Source organism: Podarcis melisellensis (assembly GCF_964234715.1).
Source record: "Podarcis melisellensis genome assembly, chromosome: 13".
NCBI lineage: Eukaryota > Metazoa > Chordata > Lepidosauria > Squamata > Lacertidae > Podarcis > Podarcis melisellensis.
The window spans coordinates 41,648,978-41,672,524 of record NC_138545.1 but is presented as its reverse complement, the minus strand read 5'-3'; the positions used below and the strand labels follow the sequence as shown (position 1 = coordinate 41,672,524).

Below are 23,547 nucleotides of genomic sequence, written 5' to 3'. Positions count from 1 at the left end.
TGTGCAGAGGAGGGCAACCAAGATGATCAAGGGTCTGGAAACAGCCTTATGAGGAGAGCTTGAAGGAGCTGGGAATGTTTAGCCTGCAAAAGAGGAGACTGAGAGCAGATATGATAGCCATCTTCAACCATCTTAAGGGCTGTCACATGGAGGAGGGAACAAGCTTGTTTTTTCCTGCTCTGGAGGGTAGGACTCAAATCAATGGCTTCAAGTTGCAAGAAAGAGATTCCGACTACACATTTGGAAAAACTTTCTGACAAAAAGACCTGTTCAGCAATGGAACAGACTCCCACGAGAAGTGGTGGACCCTCCTTCCTTTGAAGTTTTCAAACAGAGGTTGGATGGCCATCTGTCATGGATGCTTTAGCTGAGGTTCCTGCATTCCAGGGGGTTGGACTAGATGACCCTTGGAGTCCCTTCCAACTCTAAGATTCTATGATTCTAAGTCGTTTTTTCACCTTCAATTCAGGGCCATTTTTCATCTTGGTTCATAAGTACACACTTGCTATCATTTGTATACTCAGGGCCTTTTTATGCATCCAGGGCCTGCTATCTTCAGAACAATTCTTGCCTAAGCAGACAACAAATTCCAGGGTGCTTCAAACACACACCCTTGCTAGCTTTCTTTCAGGATCCGTAGCTTCTCTAAGAGGCGCTGAGCTCCACCTACAAAAGATACTAGCCCCACAGCTGTTCACCTTAGTAAGCAGAGTAAGATTTTTTTCAGTTAATCTCCTTGCTCTGAACTTGCAGAAGCCTTGGGATGATCTCTGAATTGTTTAAAGAAAGATGAAGCCAAAAACAGTTCCGGGGTTATTGATTCAACATAAGCTCTCATACGGACAAGCCTTCAGCATCTCATCTCCACTAATAACTGGATCGAACCTTCAGCAGCAAGCTGACTTCCCCTGCCATCCAGATTCTGTCTGTATGGGCTCAGTTGGACTTACTGACCTTTTCCTGCCTAGACTATGATGCTTCCTCTCAGCCTTTTATGTCTCTTGCTGGGTTCCAGATCCCCCTCTGCTTTGGGGGAGGGCAGCAGTTGCCCTATACCTTTGACTATAAACATCAAAACAGTTTGCACTTTTACATTCAGGCTGTGCATTGAGAGCGGCATTCCAAAACTGAGCTCTTGGGTTGCACAGTTTTCTCTCTGCTTTCAGGTTTCATGCACAAATGACTTGCAAGGGATTCCTCTTACTGCAGTGTCAGGCCTCATTCTGCCTTATTCCATTGATCAAACTGTAGAGACAGAATGTGTAATAACAGCGGAAAGGAAAGCTGCCTCCTGCTGCAGCCTTAAACCGAAACCTGATTGCTCATTATTTGTTTCCTCCCAGATAACGTAACGGAATGAAGATTGTATTGCTGAGGCTACAGTTATTTTTTTTATGCAGCGGTGTTAGACGATGGGAGGGACACACACACACACACACACACACACACACACACACACACGGTAAATCTTGACAGATTTAGGATTGTAGGAGAATCTTGCTGCTTTCTTGGATAAGATTTTTCCTCTGTAACCCCATCTTTAAGGGTACCGAAGCCTCATTTTGAGTAGGTCAAGCTGCAAAACTCTTTGAAGCTCACATAATGCTGCTGTAGTGCAGATTTGAAATGTAGGGCAATCATTCCCCACTCCACCTTTATTGTATGCAAAGACAAAGAAACTGACTGAAGGGGACAGGTGCGGAGCAAGCAGATTGCCTCTCCATCAGTGATACCTCCTGCTGCAGCTCCCATGTTTCTTCTGCTATCTTATGACTGTCTCATTTGTTCCAGCTCTTTTCTTGCTGTCCACCCCCTCTCCCATGCCTCGGTAGCTGCGTTTGTGAAGCCATGTTTTAAGGGCTGTATAGAACTTAAAAACAACCAGTTCCCACTGAAGGGCTTTCGGCTCCGTTTAATAGGCAAGGCAATAACGTTTGCAGGGAAGAGAGGCAGAGGCAGGCTTTGATTATTAAGCAGTGAGGATGGGCTAGGAGAGTGAAGTGAGGTGAGGGTGGCTTAAGAAAGGCTTTGCAAAGGAAGAGGGACTTGGAGAGGCTGTGTCAGCATTGTGTAGGATAGTAGAAAGACACAGAGGTGGGCGTGGGAGAAGGAAACAAAGGGAGCCAACACAAGCTGAATTTGCACAGGCTGAAGGGAGTGGATAATGCCAGGAAAGCTTCATGAAGAATTGAAGCTGCTGTAGAGCAAAATCAGAAGCCCAAGTGAGGAGCACAGAGGCTAAAGATGAACCTCAAGAATAAAATAAGGAGGTACAGTACAGCTAGAAGGCAAGATGCCCATGGAAGAAGAGACTAAACAGGAGGTGATGGTCTGTTGACGAGGGATTCAGAGTGCAAAAATCAGGTTGTGGAGATTCTGAAAAGGAGGGAAGTTTTTGGCTTTGGCTTCTTAGATGTGGGAAAGGAAGGTAGGCAGAAGCCACGGTGGTTGAGAATGGAGGAAAGGCTGCTGAAAGTGGCAGGAGAGGGAGAGGTTCAGATGAAAATCTGAGTTTAGTCGCCACTGTGTAGCAGGCTGCTTCTAAAGAGATTTCTAGATGCTTTTCACAATGGTTTTGGGCAAAAGAGGAATGGTGAAACAATAGAATTTATTCCTAGAGAACTTAATGATTGAAGAGGATATAAGAGTTTTCTAATTTAGCACATAACACCTTTCAAAAATTTCTAGGGTGGTTTACAACAATTCATAAAATGCAATAAAGTAGTGGTAATTAATTTTAAAAAGTTTGCAACAGTAAAAGAGGCAGTACAGTAGAACCTTGACTTACCACTGCACCCCCCCCAACTCGTGAACAATCCAACTCGCGACTGCGGCAAACCTGGAAGTAAATGCACAGAAGTGGTTTCTGCCAACTGCATATGTGCAGAAGTGGCTGCCGCTATCTGCACATGCGCAGGACAGCGCTACCGCCAAATGTGCAAGCACAGAACAGCGCTTCTCCCAGCGACCCTGTGCTGCACTGTGTTGGTTTAGCGCAGCGTGCAGGAACTCGCCAAGCAGGCGACTCGATTCAGGGGCGGCTCGTGGGCCGGTTAAACGACCCCCATGGACCGCTTGTGGCCCATGGGCCTTAGGTTGCCAACCCCTTCTGTAGAGCTTCCTCAGAGTGTGCTGTCAAGGCTGCGTCATCTGCAAACATCATCTCTCGGATAATGGCCTGCTATACTTTTGTCTTGGTGTAGAGACGTGCCAGGTTGAACAGACTCTCATTGCTCCTTTAGTGGATGTACACACTGTCTTCAGCTGAGCGTCAGGGAGAAGAATATGTCAAAGAGAGTTTCACTTCGCTGTTTATAGGGAATGCATCCGAAATTATTTGCCATTTTGTTTGGCACCCACACTCTAGGTCCCAGGAGCCACATGGCTCCTAGCATTCCTGTCCCAGCTTCTAACATTGGTGTTGTAGTACTTTCCTTGACATTTGCTAAGGACACGGGAGAATCATGCTCACTGCCCTGGGCTCCGTTGAGGAACAGTAGGATAATTTTAAAAGATTTTTTTTCAATTTTAAAAAACCATCCTTGCGACAAAACAGAGTCTTTCCACTTCCCAGGACCACATGCCACTGCCTTTGATTGTGCAGCCTGCATGCCTCATATTTGCTTAGAGGGGAATGTTTGTAAAATGAAGCACACCAAAGAGAAATCTATCTGCTCATGCAGTGTCACAAAGCAAGATCACTTGCTTGAAGACATAAGTGTCCAGAACACTCTGGAAGCAATGGCTAGTAGCTACAGAGCAGAACAGTGTCCTTTCATGACATGAAAAGTTAATGTCCAAGAGTTGTTAGACACATCTAAATTGTAACGTATTTGTACTGAATTTGTACCATAAGAAATATGATACATGATCTACTGCCATTTATAAAATTGAGACTTAAAAAGCCATGTTTTCTTGCCCTTTGTTCATTCTCTCACATCTCTCACTTTTGCTGTGAAAGTGAGATTTTAAGAATTTGATTTAACCGATGCCTGAATGCAGTATGCACAAATGTATTAGAAAATATTTTTAACACAGAGTATAAAGTTAAATATATTTATATTACGTACAGATATCACTTAAACCAAGTTATTTTATTGTCAGTAGCACATAATATAATAATAATAATAATAATAATAATAATAATAATAATAATAATATAATAAAAAAGATGTAATTTTAATGTGATGATTCTCATCTGACTTTCGTTTCATTCTACTTAATCACTGGCTCTTGTCTACTCCGTGAAGTGTCCAAATATTGTTTGGCTGTTCTGTCAGGAAAATAATAGGTAAGTGTAAATGACAGGAGAGATGCACCAGGCTCCAATACTGGGGCAAGCATAGGAGAGTCAGAGTATCAGATGTCAGTGGCCAAACAAAGGTATTTTTGCATATTGATCACAGGCAATCTTCCACCCACAATCTGAAGTAGTATAGTTGATTAACAGTTATACCATGTGTGGGATTTACTGGCCTGGTCAGGGAAAATCCAGATGTATGGGAATGCAATAGAAAAAGTAGCGAAAACAAGTAAAAAAGCTTAAAATCATTTTTTGAAATATGGCGTAGCCAGGATTGTGTTTTTTGGGGAGGGTAGGTTTTTTTGGTGGGGGACAGAACCTCTGATTTGTATTGATTTCTACTTATTGGGGGGGCAGCTGCCCCCTGACACACACACCCCGGCTATACCCATAGGGGGTCACAGGAAGGAAACAGGGTTGGGAGGGGGCCACAGTCAGAAAAGGGTTGGGAAATTCTGGTCTAGACTAGGTTTTAGAAGTATAAATTGTCAAGAGACAGGTTGCTGAGACCCAGTGGATCATGTATCATGGTCCCTTTCCTGTGATATGAAATGAGTCCCCCCTAAAAGTGCCCTTGATAAGCATAACTCCTGTTGAAAGGCGTCTAAGCAAGATGGTTGCTTGCCTGCTCTTTCAGGAACGGCTTTGAGGCTTTAAAGGTAAAGGTACCCCTGCCCGTACGGGCCAGTCTTGACAGACTCTGGGGTTGTGCGCCCATCTCACTCAAGAGGCCAGGGGCCAGCGCTGTCCGGAGACACTTCCGGGTCACGTGGCCAGCGTGACATCGCTGCTCTGGCGAGCCAGAGCTGCACACGGAAACGCCGTTTATCTTCCCGCTAGTAAGCGGTCCCTATTTATCTACTTGCACCTGGAGGTGCTTTCGAACTGCTAGGTTGGCAGGTGCTGGGACCGAGCAGCGGGAGCGCACCCCGCTGCAGGGATTCGAACCGCCGACCTTTCGATCGGCAAGTCCTAGGCGCTGAGGCTTTAACCCACAGCGCCACCTGCGTCCCTTTGAGGCTTTAGTACATGATAAACTGAACATGTTAACAGTGTGTTGCTGTTGTTCCAAAAGCTGCCTAAGAAAGCAGTGCAATATTTTGGTGGAGGCTTTCAAGAGATGTTTGCACAGATATATATCAGATACACTTGGCTTCCTTCAGCTATACTTACATACAGGATGCTTTGATGTGGAAAAGGGATGTTGTAGACAAGATGATCCAGAGTTAAAGTTCGGTTTATTGGTTTGCTAAGTATGCAGTGTTTACTTTTCTACAAAAATGGTAATTGTTTGATGATCCCTGGGCTTCTGAGATAAAAGCAAAAAATGATTGTTAAGTCTGCATTGTTCAGAGCAGTTTATTAACATCGTTTGTGCTGTGAACGCAAGTCTCTGTTACAGTTCTACTAAATTAATTCTCGGAATATTTTAGCTTTTTCTCTTTTTGTTTTTTGTCAAACAGGATGACTTGATTTACAACCAGTGAAAAGGTTGCTTTAAATAAGTTTTAAATCAAGTTTAAACTGCCTGGGCAGAGGAAGTTGTGCCTGCATCTTCTACCAGTCTGCTGTTTGCCTACCTGCAAATCCCTGAGCTTTTGCCCACATGGTTTGATTTCATGGTGATGTAAGATTACTTGAGGGTGGGCAGTTCCATGCTGTCCTGGCTTTATATTGGCCATCTGGTTCAGTATTGTCTACTCTTAGGAACATTGGTTCTCCAGGATTTCAAACAGGAATCTTTTCCAGTGCTACCTGGAGATCCCAGTATTGAACCTGCAGCATTTTCCATGCAAAGCAGATGTTCGTTTATTTGTTTTATTGTGCAGTGGAACCTCAGTTTTTGAACATCTCGGCTGCCGAACATTTTGGAAGCCGAACGCCGAAAATCCGGAAGTGAATGCTTCCGTTTTCAAACGCGCCTCAGAAGCCGAACAGTTTCTGAGGTGCGTTTCTCAATTTTCTCCATTCACTTTGCCAACAGCCCTTTGATTTTCAGTTTTCGAACATTTTGGAAGTTGAACAGACTTCTGGAACAGATTACGTTCAAAAGCCGAGGTTTCACTGTACTTGTTTTTTGCCCTTCCTCACAATTGGAGTACAGAGGAGTGAACAATAGAGTATTATATATATGGCACAATTAAATAATAATAATGTAACAGCATCATAACTTACAAAGTAGCAGTGCGAGCAAGATGATTAATTACTTTCCAAAAGCCCGGGTGATCCAAGGTTTTCACATAAAGCCAACCCGGAGTTTGTGGGCACTAGAGAAGGCCCTGTGGCCCCTCTGTATCTGCTGGTGTCATGCTGATGACCCTGCACCCTAGGAACAATTCAATCAGTACCTGTCTGCTAGATCTTGGTAGCAAAGATGGACATGGATTGAGAGGGCATGTGGTTGGTCTAACGCAGCGGTCGGCAAGGCTTAATGGGCATGGGCCAGATCACTCCTGCAGAGATCCTCCATGGCCTGGACTGGCACAGCGCAATGCCGGAAATTGCATCTGTGCATGTCCGGAATGACAGCGCAATGCCGGAAATCGTGCCTGCGCAGAAGCACTTTGGACATGTGCAGACGCAATATCCAGCGTCTGGGCATGCACAGAAGCGATTTTCGGAGCCGCGGAAAAGAGTCCCCATGCCGCGCTGTGCCAGTTTAGTGCAGTGCACAGGGACTCACTGAGCGGATGGCTTGGGTTTGGTGGCGGCTTGTGGGCCGGTTAAACGGCCTCCATGGGCTGCAGGTTGGGGACCCCTGACCTAACTTCTTCAAACATCCATGCTGTATCATCAGGCCATGCCAACTGAAACTGATCCTAGGAATTCTGAGCAAACAGTTTCTTAACACCTCCACTAGAAGCTGTGGCATAGTGTTTGGACTGCAAGTCAGAGTCTTTGCCCTCAAGGTGGTTTTACAGTACTTGGCACCGCCAAGTTTCCAGACGACCTCTCTGTGGTTTAAGAAGTCCTCTCACTGCTCCAAAACTTTCTGCTGGGTGGTTCAATGAGGATGCAGTGGAGCTGGAGAATTAAGTCCCCCCCCATTGCCAAGCTCCTCCCAGAAGATTAGCTTGCGTAACCCTATTAATAAGCATGTCCTGTAAAAGCAGCTGTACCTTGTCTTAAGCCACAAACAGGCATGTGGTCTTTGCAAGTATGCTAAGTTCATATTGCTCCCACTGCAGACAAGGCTCTCTTCTCCTGTAGCAATTCATGCTTTGTACACCACTGTTTGAGTGGTATGTGCCATGGTAAACTTGGAGGGGAGATAGGCATCCCCAAATACCCAGGAACACAAGGCATGTGTGTACTTGGCTGCCACAGTTGGCCATGAGTCTCCGGCAGCTTTCCGCTGCTTGTTGGAGACACGTATCTTCTTTTTATACGATGTTCATCACAGCAATTGCTGTGAAATTTCGAATGTGAGTTAGCTCATTTGAACTTGCTCTTTGCTTCAAGCGTAAAGCTTTCTGCTTCTAAGGGGTACAAGACGGTTCCTGTAGGAAACAACTTCTGTGATGTCTCACCTAATAGATTGATGTGATAGATAGGACAGAGGGTGCCTTAAAGAATTTAGACACCCCCCAAAGGAGAGGGAATGGTCACTGTATATGATATACGATGTAGAAAACTAGATGTATCTAATTAAAACAGTATTGCGTTTCTCCCCTATCATTTACAAGTACTCTCATGTTAGAATATAATGAAGTTTTCTAAACAGAATCAAAACACTGTTGAGTTCATGAATCTTCCAGGGTTTCATTTTTTTCTTGCTCCTTGAGGATTTTCATGTAGAGCTGGAGCCTTGGGGGGAATTCACAGCTTGATTCTCATAGTTTGATGGCAACTATTTGATTTTGCCTTAGAGATCCTTCCATGCAAGAGTCTACTGTATATTGTAGATCTACAGTGCCAACATGCATAATGTAGAGACACATTCAGTTCTGTGGAAACTGTAATGTAATGAATGAAGGAACAATTTCTTGAAATGAGGGGTGTTCCTTTGTGCAGTGGACATCTCTCTCCTGCTTTTGCCTTACTCCAGAAAAAAATAAAAATCAAGACCTAGGTGGAACAGCTGAGCATGCTACCCTGTTCCAGCAGACAAAAGAAAATCTCCTGGCTTTTACAACAGCTTAATTATAATGCTGAATTCTGCCCTTGAGAGAATCTCTTCCTTTGAAAACATTCTGGATCATTTTCTAATTTAAACAGTCAATGCATTTGAAAGGTAAATTATTAGCTTCTCCTAAATAAATATACATGAAAATGGGCACTTTTAAGTTTGCATCTGGCTCCCAACCTATTCGCTGAGTTGTTTTTGTTGCATTGAAGTGAGCATCTTCAAATGTTGAAGTACCCTAGAAATGTAATTACAGTCTGAAAGTAGGGAGGCTGGCAGTGGCATTTAGAATGGCTGACTAACATCCATTTCACAGACCAGTTCTCTGGTGGGGTGCGGGGTTGGTTGGGCATGTGCTGCTGTCAGCACTCAGAGCAGCTCTCAAGCCCAGGCAAGTGTTTGCTTTAGCATGGTGGAACTTCCAACTTGATTTCTTTGAATAATTGACCCTCACACCATATCAGAAACCCATGCAGACGTTCCAGGGGTTGTTTGAGTAGCTGCTGTTCAAGAAGAAGATATGTGGAGCCTCTTTGGACCCACAGAATTAAGTTTCATGGATCTTTGAGACCAGGCAGGACCTTCTGTAGTGCTGTGCTGTTTTTAAAGTGGGTGGCACTCTAAGGCAGGCAAACTCGGACCTCCAGATGTTTTGGGACTACAATTCCCATCATCCCTAGCTAACAGGACCAGTGGTCAGGGATGATGGGAGTTGTAGTCCCAAAACATCTGGAGGGCTGAGTTTGCCTATGCCTGCTCTAAGGTTAAAGAACCTGGAGGATAAGGAAGCAAGACCTCTTCTGCACTTCTTCCTCCTTACATTATTAGAGGTACATGATTAGAGATGGGCGTTCTTAAGTCATGTGCCCTTCACATTGCGACTTTAGAAGGTAAATGGAAAATGAGTTGAGCTTTGTTGCATAGAGAGACTTTATTTAGAGGACCTTTTCCACGTCCCAGCAGAATCTTAGCTTGGTTGGCTCTGATTATTCTTCATAAGCTACATGAGAAGCAAAATGCCCACTAAGGGAGCTCTCCAAATGCTAGCCACTGGCCTTCATTGTAGAGCTTTCTTCAATCAGTTTTCTGATTCCTAAGATTAGAACATGGGTAGGCAAACTAAGGCCCGGGGGCCGGATCTGGCCCAATCGCCTTCTAAATCCGGCCCGCAGATGTTCTGGGAATCATGTTTTTACCTGAGTAGAATGTGTCCTTTTATTTAAAATGCATCTCTGGGTTATTTGTGGGGCATAGGAATTCATTCATTTCCCCCCCCCAAAAAAAATATACTCCAGCCCCCCACAAGGTCTGAGGGACAGTGGACCCAGCCCCCTGTTGAAAAAGCTTGCTGACCCCTGGATTAGAAGATCAATGCCATGCAGTTTAAGACTTTCTGGTCCCTATTAGCCTGCATACTCTAGTCCAGGGACCAAGATATGAGCAGAGCAAGATGGTACTCACATCTGGTTTCTCACATTTAACTACAGAAACAGAAATGGAGGAAAGGGATGCCTGCAATTTTATTGCATGGCATGCTGCGAGAAGCAGGATTGGCATAATCCCAGGTGTCTATGTCGTTTAGACTTTTGAAAGTTTGAGTCTGGTGTCTGTAAGAATTTGAAAGTCCCTTTCTGGGGCTTTCCCTTCAAGATATGCATTACATTTTTTATGTTCTGCATGTCTTCCTGTTAATAAAATCACAGCTCTAGGCTTAGCAAGGAGGTGGAAACCTTGAACAGAAGCAGAGGGGTGATGCTACTGCTGTTCGCTGCTTCTCCCCACCCCAGCCTTTGCTAATGCTTCGTGTCAGAAAGGAGCTGAAAGTACCTAACTGGCATGAGGCCTGCTTCTAGGAAGGAGAAGGGTGCTAGTAAAAGCATTTGTGCCAGTTCTCTAGGTAGCTGTCCATTTCCATTTTCCAGGTCTCTTGTCCCTTTGTTTTTCTGTGCATACACAGACTTCGTGTACTAATGAGCAGACTTGTTGTGGTCAAGCATTGTACATTTTAAGTGCCTGTCCTTTCTGATATAAAGCAGGAATGATTCCATTTGTAAATTTCAGCTTTTTTGCGTGCTTGATAGTTTGGCAGCAGAGTAGATTTAATAGCCAGATGTTTATGGCTAGAGGGTTGGTCTGGTCTTGCTACTTTTGGAGCTGAACCTGCATTCAGCATGTGTGCTGCATTGCTTAAATTTGCAGAATGTATTTACACCACAAAGCAAAAAGCATGTTGTGCTTCATTTATTTTGGAAATAACTTCGAGGGGCCTGTCACGTAGGCTGATTCTTGCCTTTGTTGTCTGGGATTTTGGCAGTTAAACGTGATAAACGGGCCAACTGAGCCATTTAGCTTGACCCTTTGTGGACAAAGATAATCTCACACTGTGCTTGGTTACCAGTGAAAGCCTTTTTGGAGCTGTGGTGCAACATTCGGGGGGAGGGGTTGTGCTGTTATTTTGCCCTAAATTTCCATCAAATCCTAGTTCTAAGATCCAGAATTGCATGGGAGCAGCATTTATCCACATTTACCAGACTGTAATATGAATGCTCTTGAATAATCAAACTTTTCTGCAAACACCTCCAAACTCTTCTGCATCATGAGGGTCTTGCTTACTTTTCTGGGTACTGTCATTAAGATACATGTAATAGGCTGCTGGTTCTCTTGTTTGAGTTTTTGGAAACTAGTGGAGACAGAAGATGGCCTTACGTGTTACCTGAATAGAAACTCAGATGCTTGACTCCACCCTCAAATTTAGATTAATGTTAAATATTATATATTACAGATTTGTCAACCATGATAATGTGTATGGGGCAAAACCTCATAGAAGCTACTGTGTTATATTTTTTCTACTCTACTCTGCCTACCCACCTGCTGCAATGTCAAATAAACAAGTCTGGTAAAATAAAGGTTCAAGGGGTATTTATCCCTCTTTTCCCTTGGCTTGGGTTTCAACTCCTCTTCTCTCCCATGCATGCTCAAAAGAAGGGAGGGAGATGGGATGGGCAAAGTGCCTGTAGCATTATTCTGTGTTTCCATAGAACAACCCTGATAGCACCTTTGTGAGGAAGAAAACAGGCCTGTGTTAAATGGAGTTGCATGGTGGTGGTTGCCTAAGGAGCAACCTTTGACCTCTAATCTTAAAGAACCACCAGCAGTTTAAGGCTGAAAGGATCACAGGGACTCAGTTATTGATAGGAAACTGCTGAACATGGTGTCCCCCTGCCACATAGAAAATACCAGCAGGCTTGCTCAATACAGTGGACGCCCGGGTTGCGAACGTGATCTGTGTGGGATGCACGTTCGCAACCTGCAGCGTTCGCAACCCGTGTCTGTGCACACGTGGCTTGCAATTTGGTGCTTCTGCGCATGTGCAATCACTGAAACCCGGAAGTAACCCGTTCCGGTACGTCCGGGTTTTGGCGGTCTGTAACCCAAAAAAACGCAACCTGAAGCGGCTGTAACCTGAGGTATGACTGTATTCTTTTCCACCCCAACCTCCAGTTTTTGAGATTGCCATGGTCATGGTGCACACATTTCCCCAAAGCTTTTTCTGTGGATCTAAAATACTAGGAACCTTGTTCCTTTTTTTAAAAAAAAGAAAAGGTGCAAGGTTCTGTTCTTAACTTGGAACTGTAAATTCTCAGGTAGTGAAATAACTCTGCTTTTAAAAAAAGTGCATGCAAGCTTTTGGGTTGTTGTTTTTTAACCTCTCTCCATCTTGGGGCTTGAATAAAAAGAAGCTTGCCCATTAAAAGTGCTCAATTTGCCTATTTTCTAGGAGAAAAATTGCCTAAAAGCATTGAGAGCCAGTGTGGTGTAGTGGTTAAGAGGGGTAGTCTCATAATCTGGGGAACCGGGTTCGCGTCTTCGCTCCTCCACATGCAGCTGCTGGGTGACCTTCAGTTAGTCACACTTCTTTGAAGTCTCTCAGCCCCACTCACCTCACAGAGTGTTTGTTGTGGGGGAGGAAGGGAAAGGAGAATGTTAGCCGCTTTGAGACTCCTTAAAGGGAGTGAAAGGCGGGATATCAAATCCAAACTCTTCTTCTTCTAATATAGCCTTACTATTCTGAACATATGGTACATCTTCAGCTGATATTGAGCTGTCTGTTTTGCTGTTGAGCAGCTAATATTGAAATGTCAGGTGATCTCTGGACATTTAATATCCAATAAAAGCTGCAGTTGAAATGTTACAGGCTCTTCATTACATCAGTATCAAGGCAAATTAGTTTAGAAGCCATGGCTGTGCTTTTTCTGAGTATCTAGAACAATTCTGAAAATGTCTGGGTGCTCTACCATCAAGTCATCACCCCCATCCCCACTGAAAGTGATGCCCATGAAACCTTCCTTGTCCATCTCCATTGATTCCATATAAGATATATATACCCTATATGGAATATATGTAAAAGGTAAAGGGACCCCTGACCATTAGGTTCAGTCATGAATGACTCTGGGGTTGCGATGCTCATCTCGCTTTGTTGGCTGAGGGAGCCGGCGTACAGCTTCCAGGGCATGTGGCCAGCATGACTAAGCCGCTTCTGGCGAACCAGAGCAGCGCAGGGAAACGCCGTTTACCTTCCTACCAGAGCGGTACCTATTTATCTACTTGCACTTCGATGTGCTTTCGAACTGCTAGGTTGGCAGGAGCAGGGCCCGAGCAACGGGACCTCACCCCATCACGGGGATTCGAACTGCTGACCTTCTAATCGGCAAGCCCTAGACACTGGTTTAGACCACAGCCCCACCTGCGGAATATATGTAACATAGAGCACATACAGAAATATAGCATGATCAGCTAAGGAAGGAGGTTCTATATGTTTGGGCCTTGATTGATTATAAACTTTCAGTACCAAACCATGCAGAACTGTTTGTGCTTTATGGTGAAAACAACGTTTTGTTCTTCTCTTGCAGGGTAATCACTTTGATCAGTATGAAGAAGGCCACTTGGAGATTGAACAGGCGTCCTTAGACAAGCCTATAGAATCGGTAAGAAAACAGTTTTCATTCTCAAGCCCCAAGCAAGTGCAGCTCCACTAGCCAAGTTCAGATCTTACATTTAGATTAAGGAACTCAGGGATGTGTTCTAGTATATATGCATGTCTTATGTTAACGTTAAAAATGAGGCAAGTCACTAATCAATCTAATCTGAAATAAGAAGAAAAAGCTATCTCACCTCAAATTGAAATAATTTATAGCAGCTGATTGTGCTAAACAATATTGTGCTAAAACACCTCTTTAATGGCCCGAGTGGATATTGAGGAGTAAAATATATTTTGCTCTTCCTTAGTTCACATTTTCTTTGGCACAAGGAAGAAGACTGTAGAGCAAAGAGGGCAGCATTAAGAAGAATTTAGTAAAAATAGGTTGCATAGGATTCTTTTTAAAACTGCCTATGGCATTAATAAAAATATTGGTGCAAATCTCCTTCTACCTGAATTTCCTGGCGAGAGACTACAGACAGGAAAGAGAAGAGCCACTTGGCTTGCTTTTCCTTTTAAACATGTCAGGTTTTTTAACTCTCTTAATCATACCACATTTGTGTGTTCTCCCCTCCGCACCGTGGAATAGCTGTAGTTCAGCTGCCTAAATGCCCCTTTGAGATTCACTATTTAATATTTGTGTTGGGCTGTAATGTCATTGGAGTTGCACTTTAAAAAAAGATGTGATGGATACATATAAAGTATTATGGATAAGGCTGTGGAAATGAAAACAAAACAACTCCCCAGCATTTTCAGGGCTGGATTAAAATAATTATGTCTGACCCCTTTACAACTTTCTGTCCTGCTCCATCCTCTGAATTTTATGCCACATCCTTCTTTGGTGTTTACTCTTTGAGGAGCCCGAGATGCCTTTTGCCTTCTGATCTCCTCTTTTGAGCAGTCTCTAAGGCAGTGCAAAGCACGACAAGGCTCCACCTCTCTCCCCCACCTCAATTCATAATCACCCTTGCAGTTTTACCCTGTGGGATGAGCTGTAGTGTAAGCAAGCATGGTAGCTGAGACTGTTGAGCACCTGCTGGCCACCCCTAAAGTAGCAGTTCAGAAGGTGAGCAAGCCCTCTCTGTAGCTTGAGTAATGTTAAACCAACCCCACATCAAGAACCTGTGCATGAGTTGAGTAGGTTTCCTGTGCCAAACACAAACAAGGGAAACATATTGGTTGAACAATTCCGACGACCCCACATGTAAGATCATTGGGTCCTGGAATCTTCCTTAAGAGCCTTGGAGCCTATGAATCCTCAGGATGTTACTCTTCTTTTGTGTTCTCCAAAGTTGCAAAGGCAGTTTGTCTAAAAACTGTTCTTTGCAGGTATGGAATAAGGGCATATTGACCTTTGTATGGTAATAATGTCAAGAGTGACAAAGCCAATTGACCCCCATCAGCATTCTAGTGCTTGCAGTCGGCCCTTGTCAGAACACAGCACTTGCTCCTTGCCCTTTCCTACATGTTCTTATTTTGCTCTCTTTCTACACGGTGTTGCTCTTTGCTGATCAGCCCACGCAGCTTTCACCCTGATCAGTCGGAACCTCACCTGTGAAGTTAATCCAGCCCTGTTAATGCTTTGTATCCAGAGACTACTGGCTGTAGGCTCTCTGGAGTCCAATTTAGGAGCACTAAAAACCTTATAAAAAAATAGTGTTAGGAACGAAGCAATATACATATATTTGCTTTCCTGTGTAGTAGATTGGTGTTTGTGTGTGAGTATTTGTGTGCGTGTTGAGATGTTCACAGAAATTTACACAACTTGGGGTGTTCGACGTTTTTTCTTCCACAGCAGTTGGCCCAAATTAGCTAAGCAGCCATGACCTGGTTTGTATTTGCACGGTCTGCATTTTTAATTTCTTTTCTAGGGTTTCCTCTCCTCCTTTCTCCTCTCCCCCCTCCCCCATTTCTTATTTCTGTTCTTCTGGTCCAGTGAACACTGCATTCAGTATCTACTGTCTTATTGTGCTGGCATGATGCTAGAATTAGGCATGGCGGTCACTGATGACACATGAAATAATGCTGCAGAGGGGGGTGGGAAGGATAGTGGTGATGCAGCTGCATTTGATTCTCCTGAATTATTCAGCGTTGTGTGTGTGTACATGCACACCCCAATTGAAATGCGAAGCCAGCTTCCCTCTTTGCAAATGTCATGGAACAGTATTGCGTGCCATGCTGGCGATGTTCGTAATAAGACAAATGACGCTGTGTTCCATAGTCATTCATGCTCACAGGGTTCCCTTCTCTGCCTATGCCAGAAAGGGACTGTGAGCCCATGAAACCCCATCCCCTTTCATAGCGAAGAAACTGGGGCTTTCCTGTTATCACCAGAGACCTGTCTCATTGATTGCATTGCAATGTGTACAGCAGCTGTAGAAAAATCTCCAGTGCCTCAATGTTTGCTTCTGGACCACAGATCTACAGAATGAACCAGTGTCTTATTTTTCTAAGCAACATGCCCCAAAGTTGTTGTTTTTTTTAAAAAAATGTTCTGAGTTGAACACCCTCCCGCCCATGTTAGTGGAGAGTTTAAAATCAGCATGTAGTCCTTTCAAGGTGCAAAATGCTTTCACCTTGATGTTTTTTGTGCAACAATCTGTAATTCTTCCCCCCCCCCCACCTCGGTTAGAGCCATGTTAGTTTAGTTGAACTCAGGTAGCTCTTAGAAATCAACGGGGCATGCTAGTTGTGGGTTGACTTAAAGGCCTATTGATTTCAGAGGGAACTAAGTGCCGCTCACTCAGCCTGGGTTCAGTTTGTTATCTTTAATTAAACTTAAATCAGATTTACAGGAGAACACCTCAATAAATAGTTTAAGCAAGTTACCTGATGAAGAGCAGTTGAGATCCAGGTCATGGATCAGTCACAGCCCACCTCCACTTGTTATTATCATGCTGGTGTTTTAATTCCTATCCAAACTTATTATTTTCTTTGCCCAGTTTAAATACCCAGATTTCCATTTTAGGTGTTGCATCACCTATCTCTTGGAGCAAAGCTTTTTGTCCAGTGTCATAACATGATGTGGACTCAGTTTGGCTGGGAAGGGGGGGCCAGGGCCACCATGGAATCTTAAAGAATTCCCATGTCCACCAGGTGGAACCCCCATCATCTGGCTGCATATTGTCAAATAAGTCAAGCACCTCAAATGCATTAACTTTATTAGAACAGCAAGAAAGATTTTAGTTTTCCCGAACTCTCCATCTCCATAAGCTGAAGTGCCATTGCAGCAGTCTAATGTGTCTTCAGCTCTTTCAGCAGTAACTGTTTTTGTATACGCGAATCTTATCCCTCACAAGAGTGTGGCAAAGCAGACAGCCAAGTCACATGGAGGTGATATGGAGTCGTGGGCAGTCCTAGGTAGCAACCTTTGTCACTTATGACTGCTTGTGTTCTTGTTCTGACTTGGAGGTGCCAACAGCAGTTATAGCAGGTGGCCAATTGGAGAAGACTTGCTGTGCTGTTAGGTTTGCCCTAATAGGGGGACAGCTAGCCCTTTCTGGCAAATGTTTCCATAAAGAAAGAAAATAGTAAGCTGTCACCTACGCAGTGGCATTCTTAGTTTCATTAAATAGTTGGCAATATGTGAGCATGAGTGGCAACCCTAATTGCAAAAGGAGGCAATAAGATATGCAGTTAATTTTTTAAAATGTATTGTCCACTCACAGACTTATTCAAATAACTAAAATAGCTTTAAAATTTCCAGAGAGCCTATATCAATAGTTCCCAAACAATTGTGGGCCACTGCCCCCTTGGTTTCATAAACTCACCCCCAGTGCCCCCTACCCCATTAAAAGCCTTATTCAGAATAGTGGTTTGTGTGACCCTGCTAAGGAAGATAATAACTCAGTAAAATTCAAAACAGTAACAATTACACATTTATTCAAACGCCCCCAAAAGCTGTTTTATTTAATTAATTCATTAACTTGATCTAGTGATACCAGCTTTTCATTTATACCTCCAGCGCCTTCAGCTGCCCTCTTGCCTCTTAAAGACCCCCTGGATAATCTCTCTGCTCTCTAGAGAGTGATACTAGAGAGATTCCCATTTTGGGAACCACTTGGCTTAGATTGTTGAACACTCAGGCTTTATTCAGGTTGTTGTTGTTGTTTTTTTAAAAAAATATACTGGTTAGATCAACGAAGCGGAAAGTTTTAGTCTCTCAAAGTACATGATTAGGGAAGATGTTTGTCCTATGGACTCTCAACAGCTATGGACCGTGTTTTGGGAAGTTTATTTTCCAGCATGACTAGAACAGCTGTGAGTGTATATCAGGAAAAGTGAAACACTTTGAAAGGCTTAGTGCCGGAATGTGCTCTGATAGCAGTCATTGTTGCTAACATTTAAAAACACAGTGCTTAAAGCATTTCTGCTCACCCTTGGGAAGCAATATAACACAGAACATTTCCTTTTACCATTCAATGTTGAAAACTGATTTTTTTTCTTTCCAGCAGCAAATAAAACCCAATTTTCAGCTGGAAACGTAAAGTGGATTTACCATAAGGGCTTAACGGTAGTAAGTAAAGCCTTCTAAAACATAAGTGGATTTAAAGAGCTGTTGAGATCTCTTGGTTCTGGAAGCTATATAAAGCCCAAGGGATACTCCTGGAAAACTCTGGGGAATGGCTTTGCTAGGGAACACAGCTGAATTCACATGTGGCTCTGCAGCATTATCTATTGAGGAGATCCTTACCTGTATTGCTACAACATGGAACTTGATAGTGACTGGAATAAACTTGGTTTGGGAGTCTACAGATCTTTGCATTGGTAAAGAACATGATGCTGTTTACATAATTCTTCAGCAACTGGTGGCCAGAATAGAAAATGTCAACATTCTCCCTCGCTGGGGATGCTTTTCTCCCCAACTGCTCTATCTCAGGCTAGTGTTTCAGCCCCACACACTTCAACACTGCTATAGCCTCCATCATGTAGCCAGCAGGCCAAAAAATAAACTAGTTCAGGTCTTTTCTTTAACAGTTTTTGCCATGTGTAATGAATCCCTCTTTGGGGTCATTCTCATTAGAGTTTTGGGGGTTCATGGGACCTTGACTCATCTCTAAATATCTTTGGGCATTTCCATCTTCTGTTGGTACGGTATCAGGTGTCGTAACCTCAGAAGTTTGATGGCGATGATTAATTAGAAAAAAACAGAAAAATTAACTTAAATTGCTTTGAAGGACCAGGTATTGAAACATTAGAACATGTCCATCATGAATGAGAGATAGTTGAGGTGGGTGGAAGAGTGTTGGAGCCAGTTCTTGTCAGGTTGGAAGATGGGAGCAAGATGGTGATCTGCTGCAACAGAGTCAAGGAAGTGTGACATGGAAATTTCTTAAGAGTGAGACAGTACTACATACTATTCTGGCTTATCTGGTCTGGCTAATTTTATTGAGGTTTCCTCCTGTAGTTGGAGCTGGAGTACAACCCCACACAACGTCTCTCATGACACCTACAGTTTTCCTGGGAGTAGTTTGCAGACATCCATAGGGTTCCTTTTGAAGATAGCCACTCAGGAGAGGAGGCTGAATTTGCCTGCACCACAATGGTGTCCTCAAATCTAGAAAGAACTACTACAGCAGTCCCTATCATCTCCCACTTTCTTGCAGAAAGCAGGGGACTGCCCCCAATCTTCCTTCCATCCCTGTCCTTAAAGTTAAAAATCTCCTGTTAAGTCCAGTAGGTGTAGCCTGTTCTGGCTTACCTGCTGTCCTGCTGATGTGTCATAGGGGTTGCAGCCCAAAGGTGGTCATGTAGAAGACAACACAGTGGAGAAAACTTGATAGAATTGTCAAGACTTGGCCAAATATTTTCCTTGGCTACAGTTCCAATTTTCTGTGCACTTAATGTTTATTCCATCACAGCAATACATGCATGGGGGAGGAAGGCAGTAAGAGGCCCAGAATATTTAGACAAACCATACCTTTTCTGTCCCATTGATGTGTCACAAAAGGATAACAGCTTCTCACCATTTTGGATGGGAAGCAAGGTTGCCTTAAGGCCTACTTTCTTTCTAGTTCTATCCCCTTCCTCTCTACCCTCACCAACAAAGATGCCACTGTGCATATTATTAATCTGTGTCTTAGGGCCATTGAGAGCTGCAGGCGAGTTGATGTTGGCCAAAGTTAACTTATTCCAAGTACACTCTGATGAGACTTGGTTTTTGTCACATTGCATATCTATACCGATCTGTGGACTCCCCTGGTTCCAAAGTATGTAACTTGACACGGCTGCCAATTTGACATTTAGCAGCAGCCTGTACGTTGCTGAGCACTATAAATACTGTGCTTTCTAGAGAAGCTGAATGGTGTAGCACTACTCTTGGACTATTCTCTCTTGCCTTCATTGTGTCATATGCAGTAAGCTCTAGGTTTTTGTTTTGGGGGATCTTTTTCTTTTCTTTTCCTTTATCTCCTGTTTTGCATGGGATCACCCTTTGTAGCGCCTAGTCTTCCTGCTTATGGGTTCTTTGATACACAGTCAGCATCCCTTATGGAGCCACTCAAGAGATAGCGATACCTGTCAGTCTTCGTCGGGTGGGACAGGGGCCTTTTGGGGACAAATTTGACATGGACTCTATTCACCTTCTCTTCTTTCTTTCCTTAAATGTCAAACTACTCATGGACACACCACTCATCACAGCCTCATTAAGCAGCTATACATACAGCCTTTTCCGAGGAAAGGGTTATGCCTCTGTTGTTACCATTCCTGAATGATCATTATGTCCAATGAGGAGGAGTATGACACCCGGATGCTTGTGGATCATCTCAAAATCACTGGCTGGTCCAGTTTGATATTTCATTGCTGCTCATTGGTTAGCCCCTGATTTACTCCTTGAACAAACCAGGGTGATCATTCTGCTATAAGGGGCTTCTGGAAGGCTACCCAACCAGTCCTGTCGGTTGACCTCACACATAGCAGAAGCCCCTCCATAAATCTTAAGAGGCGGTTGCCTTCAAAGCACTCCCATTGGGAGTGGCATTGAAGGAGAAAAAATGGGGAAGGTGACGGCTGAGAAAGCAGCTAGCCACACTTTTGCTGCTTTGGTGCCTCATATGTTGAGCATTTGACATTATTTGGAAGAGAAGAGGACCACATGTTGAGCATGGGGAAGATGACAGGCTCAAAGCTTTACCTTTTCATATATTGCTCACCCTCTTGAGTGGCTTGGTAAGTGTGGTGCTAATGTGTATAACCCTCCTCAGGTTTTTTTCCTCCTCCTTCCCCATGTCCCCCTCTAACGTTTGTTTCTCCCCCCGCCCTTCACTGTGTCAGTCACAGCGCTCTTAAAACTCCCAGCTGGTCTTGTATTTATTTTATGCTTTCATTCTTCTTTAATAAGTACATTACTTGCAAGCAGTGAATTGAAAACAAAGCAAACGAATTAAAAACAAAAACAAATTACCATTAGTTGGTTGGACAGTTTCTTACTTTGTGTTACATTTAACTGTTCTTTTGACAGCCCAGTTTTTAAAGCCAGGTTCGTATGGAAATGCTTTCACTCCACCTGCACCGCTTTTGGAAATAGCATAACAGCTTCATTTGTCTGTTTCTTTTTAGTGCATTCATAACACAACACATGGAGCACAATGTCTCATCTGGGCGGTAGCTGTTTCCTTTTGCAGGAGTGGGAGTACAAGCACAGCTGTTTTTCTGTCAGAACTTCTTGCCAGCCTGATGTTGACATTTTTTATTGAATAACTTTCCCCATGTTTGCTGCATTTTTCCATATTAAAAGCCATGGAAAAGGTTTTTTAAAAAATTATTATCACAGCTACATATTCCACCCCACCCCGAACAATCTCAGTATCCATTTGCTGACAGAAATAGAGCCAAGCAGAATGGTATAGGCATATTGAAGGAATCACAAGATTTTCAGGAACACACAAAAAATCTAAACATACTCCAAACGAGATAACCCCCAGCCATGTAAGGCCCAATTAGGATTGAGCATGTTCAGTTGACCAAAAAATGAGTGCCAGTTGAAAAACAAATGGAAAACCAGGGAAAGAGGGGTTTTAATTTGTTTTCTCTGGCTCCTAATAGTGTATCCAGGAAAGGTGTGGCTGGCTGGAACCCTGAACAGGAGCGCTCCTCTTAGGGACTGACAAGTGCCTATTAACTACCAAGGGTCCATTAACTATCACCACACTGACAGCGGAGTCCTGTACATGTCTATGCAAAAGTAAGCCCCATGCCGCTTAGTGGGACTCTCACTCAGGTGTGCATAGGATTGCCACTTAAAATACACATGAACATACCCCCTACATTCACCTATGAAGCTGCCTTGTGCTGGATCATATCATTGGTCCAGCTAATTAAGTATCGTCTACTCTTAACTGGCATGTGCTTGCCAAAGATTCAGGCAGAGAACTCTTTCTCAGCCCTACTGTCTGAGATCCCTGGGATATGCAAATCATGTGTTTGATCGTTGAGCTATGGCCACCCATGGACAGCACCATTGGTGGGGCAGCACCATTCAGCTGACTTCCTGAGTTGCTGCAGCTTCCTGGGGAAGAGAGAAGCAGGGAAGCTAGTGTCATGCAAATACACCAGGCCAGAATGGTTCCACTCCAACTTCTTCTACTCTGCTGACCTTCTCACTGCCTCACCCATCCCTCTAAGCAGCAACTCAGTTGTCAGGAGGTCAATTGAGTGCCACTGCCCCATCATTCTGCCTGCTATTGGTTATGGCCCCAATTCCAGGGGCTTTCATGGCTTATGCGTAAATTTAAATGGCTTGAGGATTGTAAAAGATAAGACAGTAAAATTTTGGTGGGGTTTTGTTAATACTTTTTTCCTTTTGTTTTGTTTTGCCTCTGCCAGAATTTGGCAGTAGCTTCGTTATATGAAACAAAGGAGGCTTCTCATCTTTTCAGAAAAGGTTTGAGCCATTGTGCTCAAATCAGTTTTAAGAATTGCAGGGAAACAGTAAAATCCCACAAGACACTTTTGGTGACTACAAAGGAGCCATTTTCTAAAGTGCTCTGAAAATCACTTCATCGATGTGCCCTATTTTTCCTGTAAGAATTTTGTAAGTCCTGAGCACTGAAATTGAACAATTGGCTCAGCTCCATAATGAATGAAGCAGGTTATCTGGAAAATTTCTTCTGGAAAAAGAGGCAAATTTCAGTGCCTAAGGTTGAGCTGAAACTTTGAAGGTGGAGCTAAATGTTATCTCAACATGTGGATATTCCCAAATCTGTGTCAGGAGATGATGGTGAGGGTGAAGAGGGATGCTTGGTCTGTGGCCTCCCCTCTCTTCCTTCATATAGACCTTTTTCTCTCGGCTGGGTTTGCTTCTAGTTTTGGAGCCGAGCTGGGGAAAACTCAGTAATTAAAAATAAAATAAAATTGTGGGAGGGACTAGCAAAGGAGTCTTGCCTTGGAAGGGTTCTACACCCACAAATTGTTCCCTTCAAGCCCGTCTCCCTCATATTGACATTACGTAGGATTGGGAATCCTGTGTTTCCCTTGGAACATCTAGCTCCAGCTTCATTATGTATATCCAAGATCAGGGGTGGCTTCATGGATCAGATCCTCATCAGGATCATTCTCAGTGACCATATTTCACAGATGGACAACACTGTCCATCTGTCAGTCCTGTGGTGTCATTATGATGACACGTGATAGACAGGGGGACAGTCTTGCCAACCTGTAAAAAAAAATCCCTTGTGCAGTTCTGCAAGCTTCCTCCCACCCATTTAGTGGGTGACTCAGTGACCATATTTCACAGATGGGCAACACTGTCCATCTGTCAGTCCTGTGATGTCATTATGATGACACGTGATAGACAGGGGGACAGTCTTGCCAACTTGTAAAAAAAAATCCCTTGTGCAGTTCTGCAAGCTTCCTCCCACCCATTTAAACACTCAATTAGGAGTTTTAAAGAGGAGCCTGCAAAGACTTTGAAAGGGTTCTGCAAGTCTCCCCACTCTTCCCCCGTAAGCGCCTGAAAGGGGAGTGTGAGGAGACTTAACAGAGGCTTCAAGACATCCCTGTGCTCCCATTCTGAACTCTGAAGGCTGAAATGTGAGCTTTCCTTAAGCTAAGGTTACCAGACGTCCCTGTTTCCGGATTGACAAATCAATCCCCATACAAAATCCATTAAAGTTGAAAAGTGCCCCCGGATTCATTGAAAAA

The 23,547-nt window shown here is 43.7% G+C and overlaps 1 protein-coding gene across 7 annotated transcripts in view; it reads left to right on the top strand.

The window, feature by feature from the left end:
• GPATCH8 (G-patch domain containing 8) overlaps positions 1–23,547 on the top strand; it is an 81,227-nt gene that overhangs the window by 8,769 nt on the left and 48,911 nt on the right. For 2 of the 7 annotated variants that reach the window (XM_081883795.1, XM_081883792.1), the window contains exons 2-3: positions 13,340–13,414; positions 20,867–20,884. Coding sequence is in view for 2 of the 7 variants with exons in the window: in XM_081883790.1 (XP_081739916.1) it covers positions 13,340–13,414 (75 nt within the window). In the remaining 5 variants the exon portion in view is untranslated. Of the gene's footprint in view, positions 1–13,339; positions 13,415–15,202; positions 15,238–20,866; positions 20,885–23,547 lie in introns of those variants that run through there. The other 5 variants (XM_081883793.1, XM_081883796.1, XM_081883790.1 and 2 more) reach the window with 3 other exon arrangements.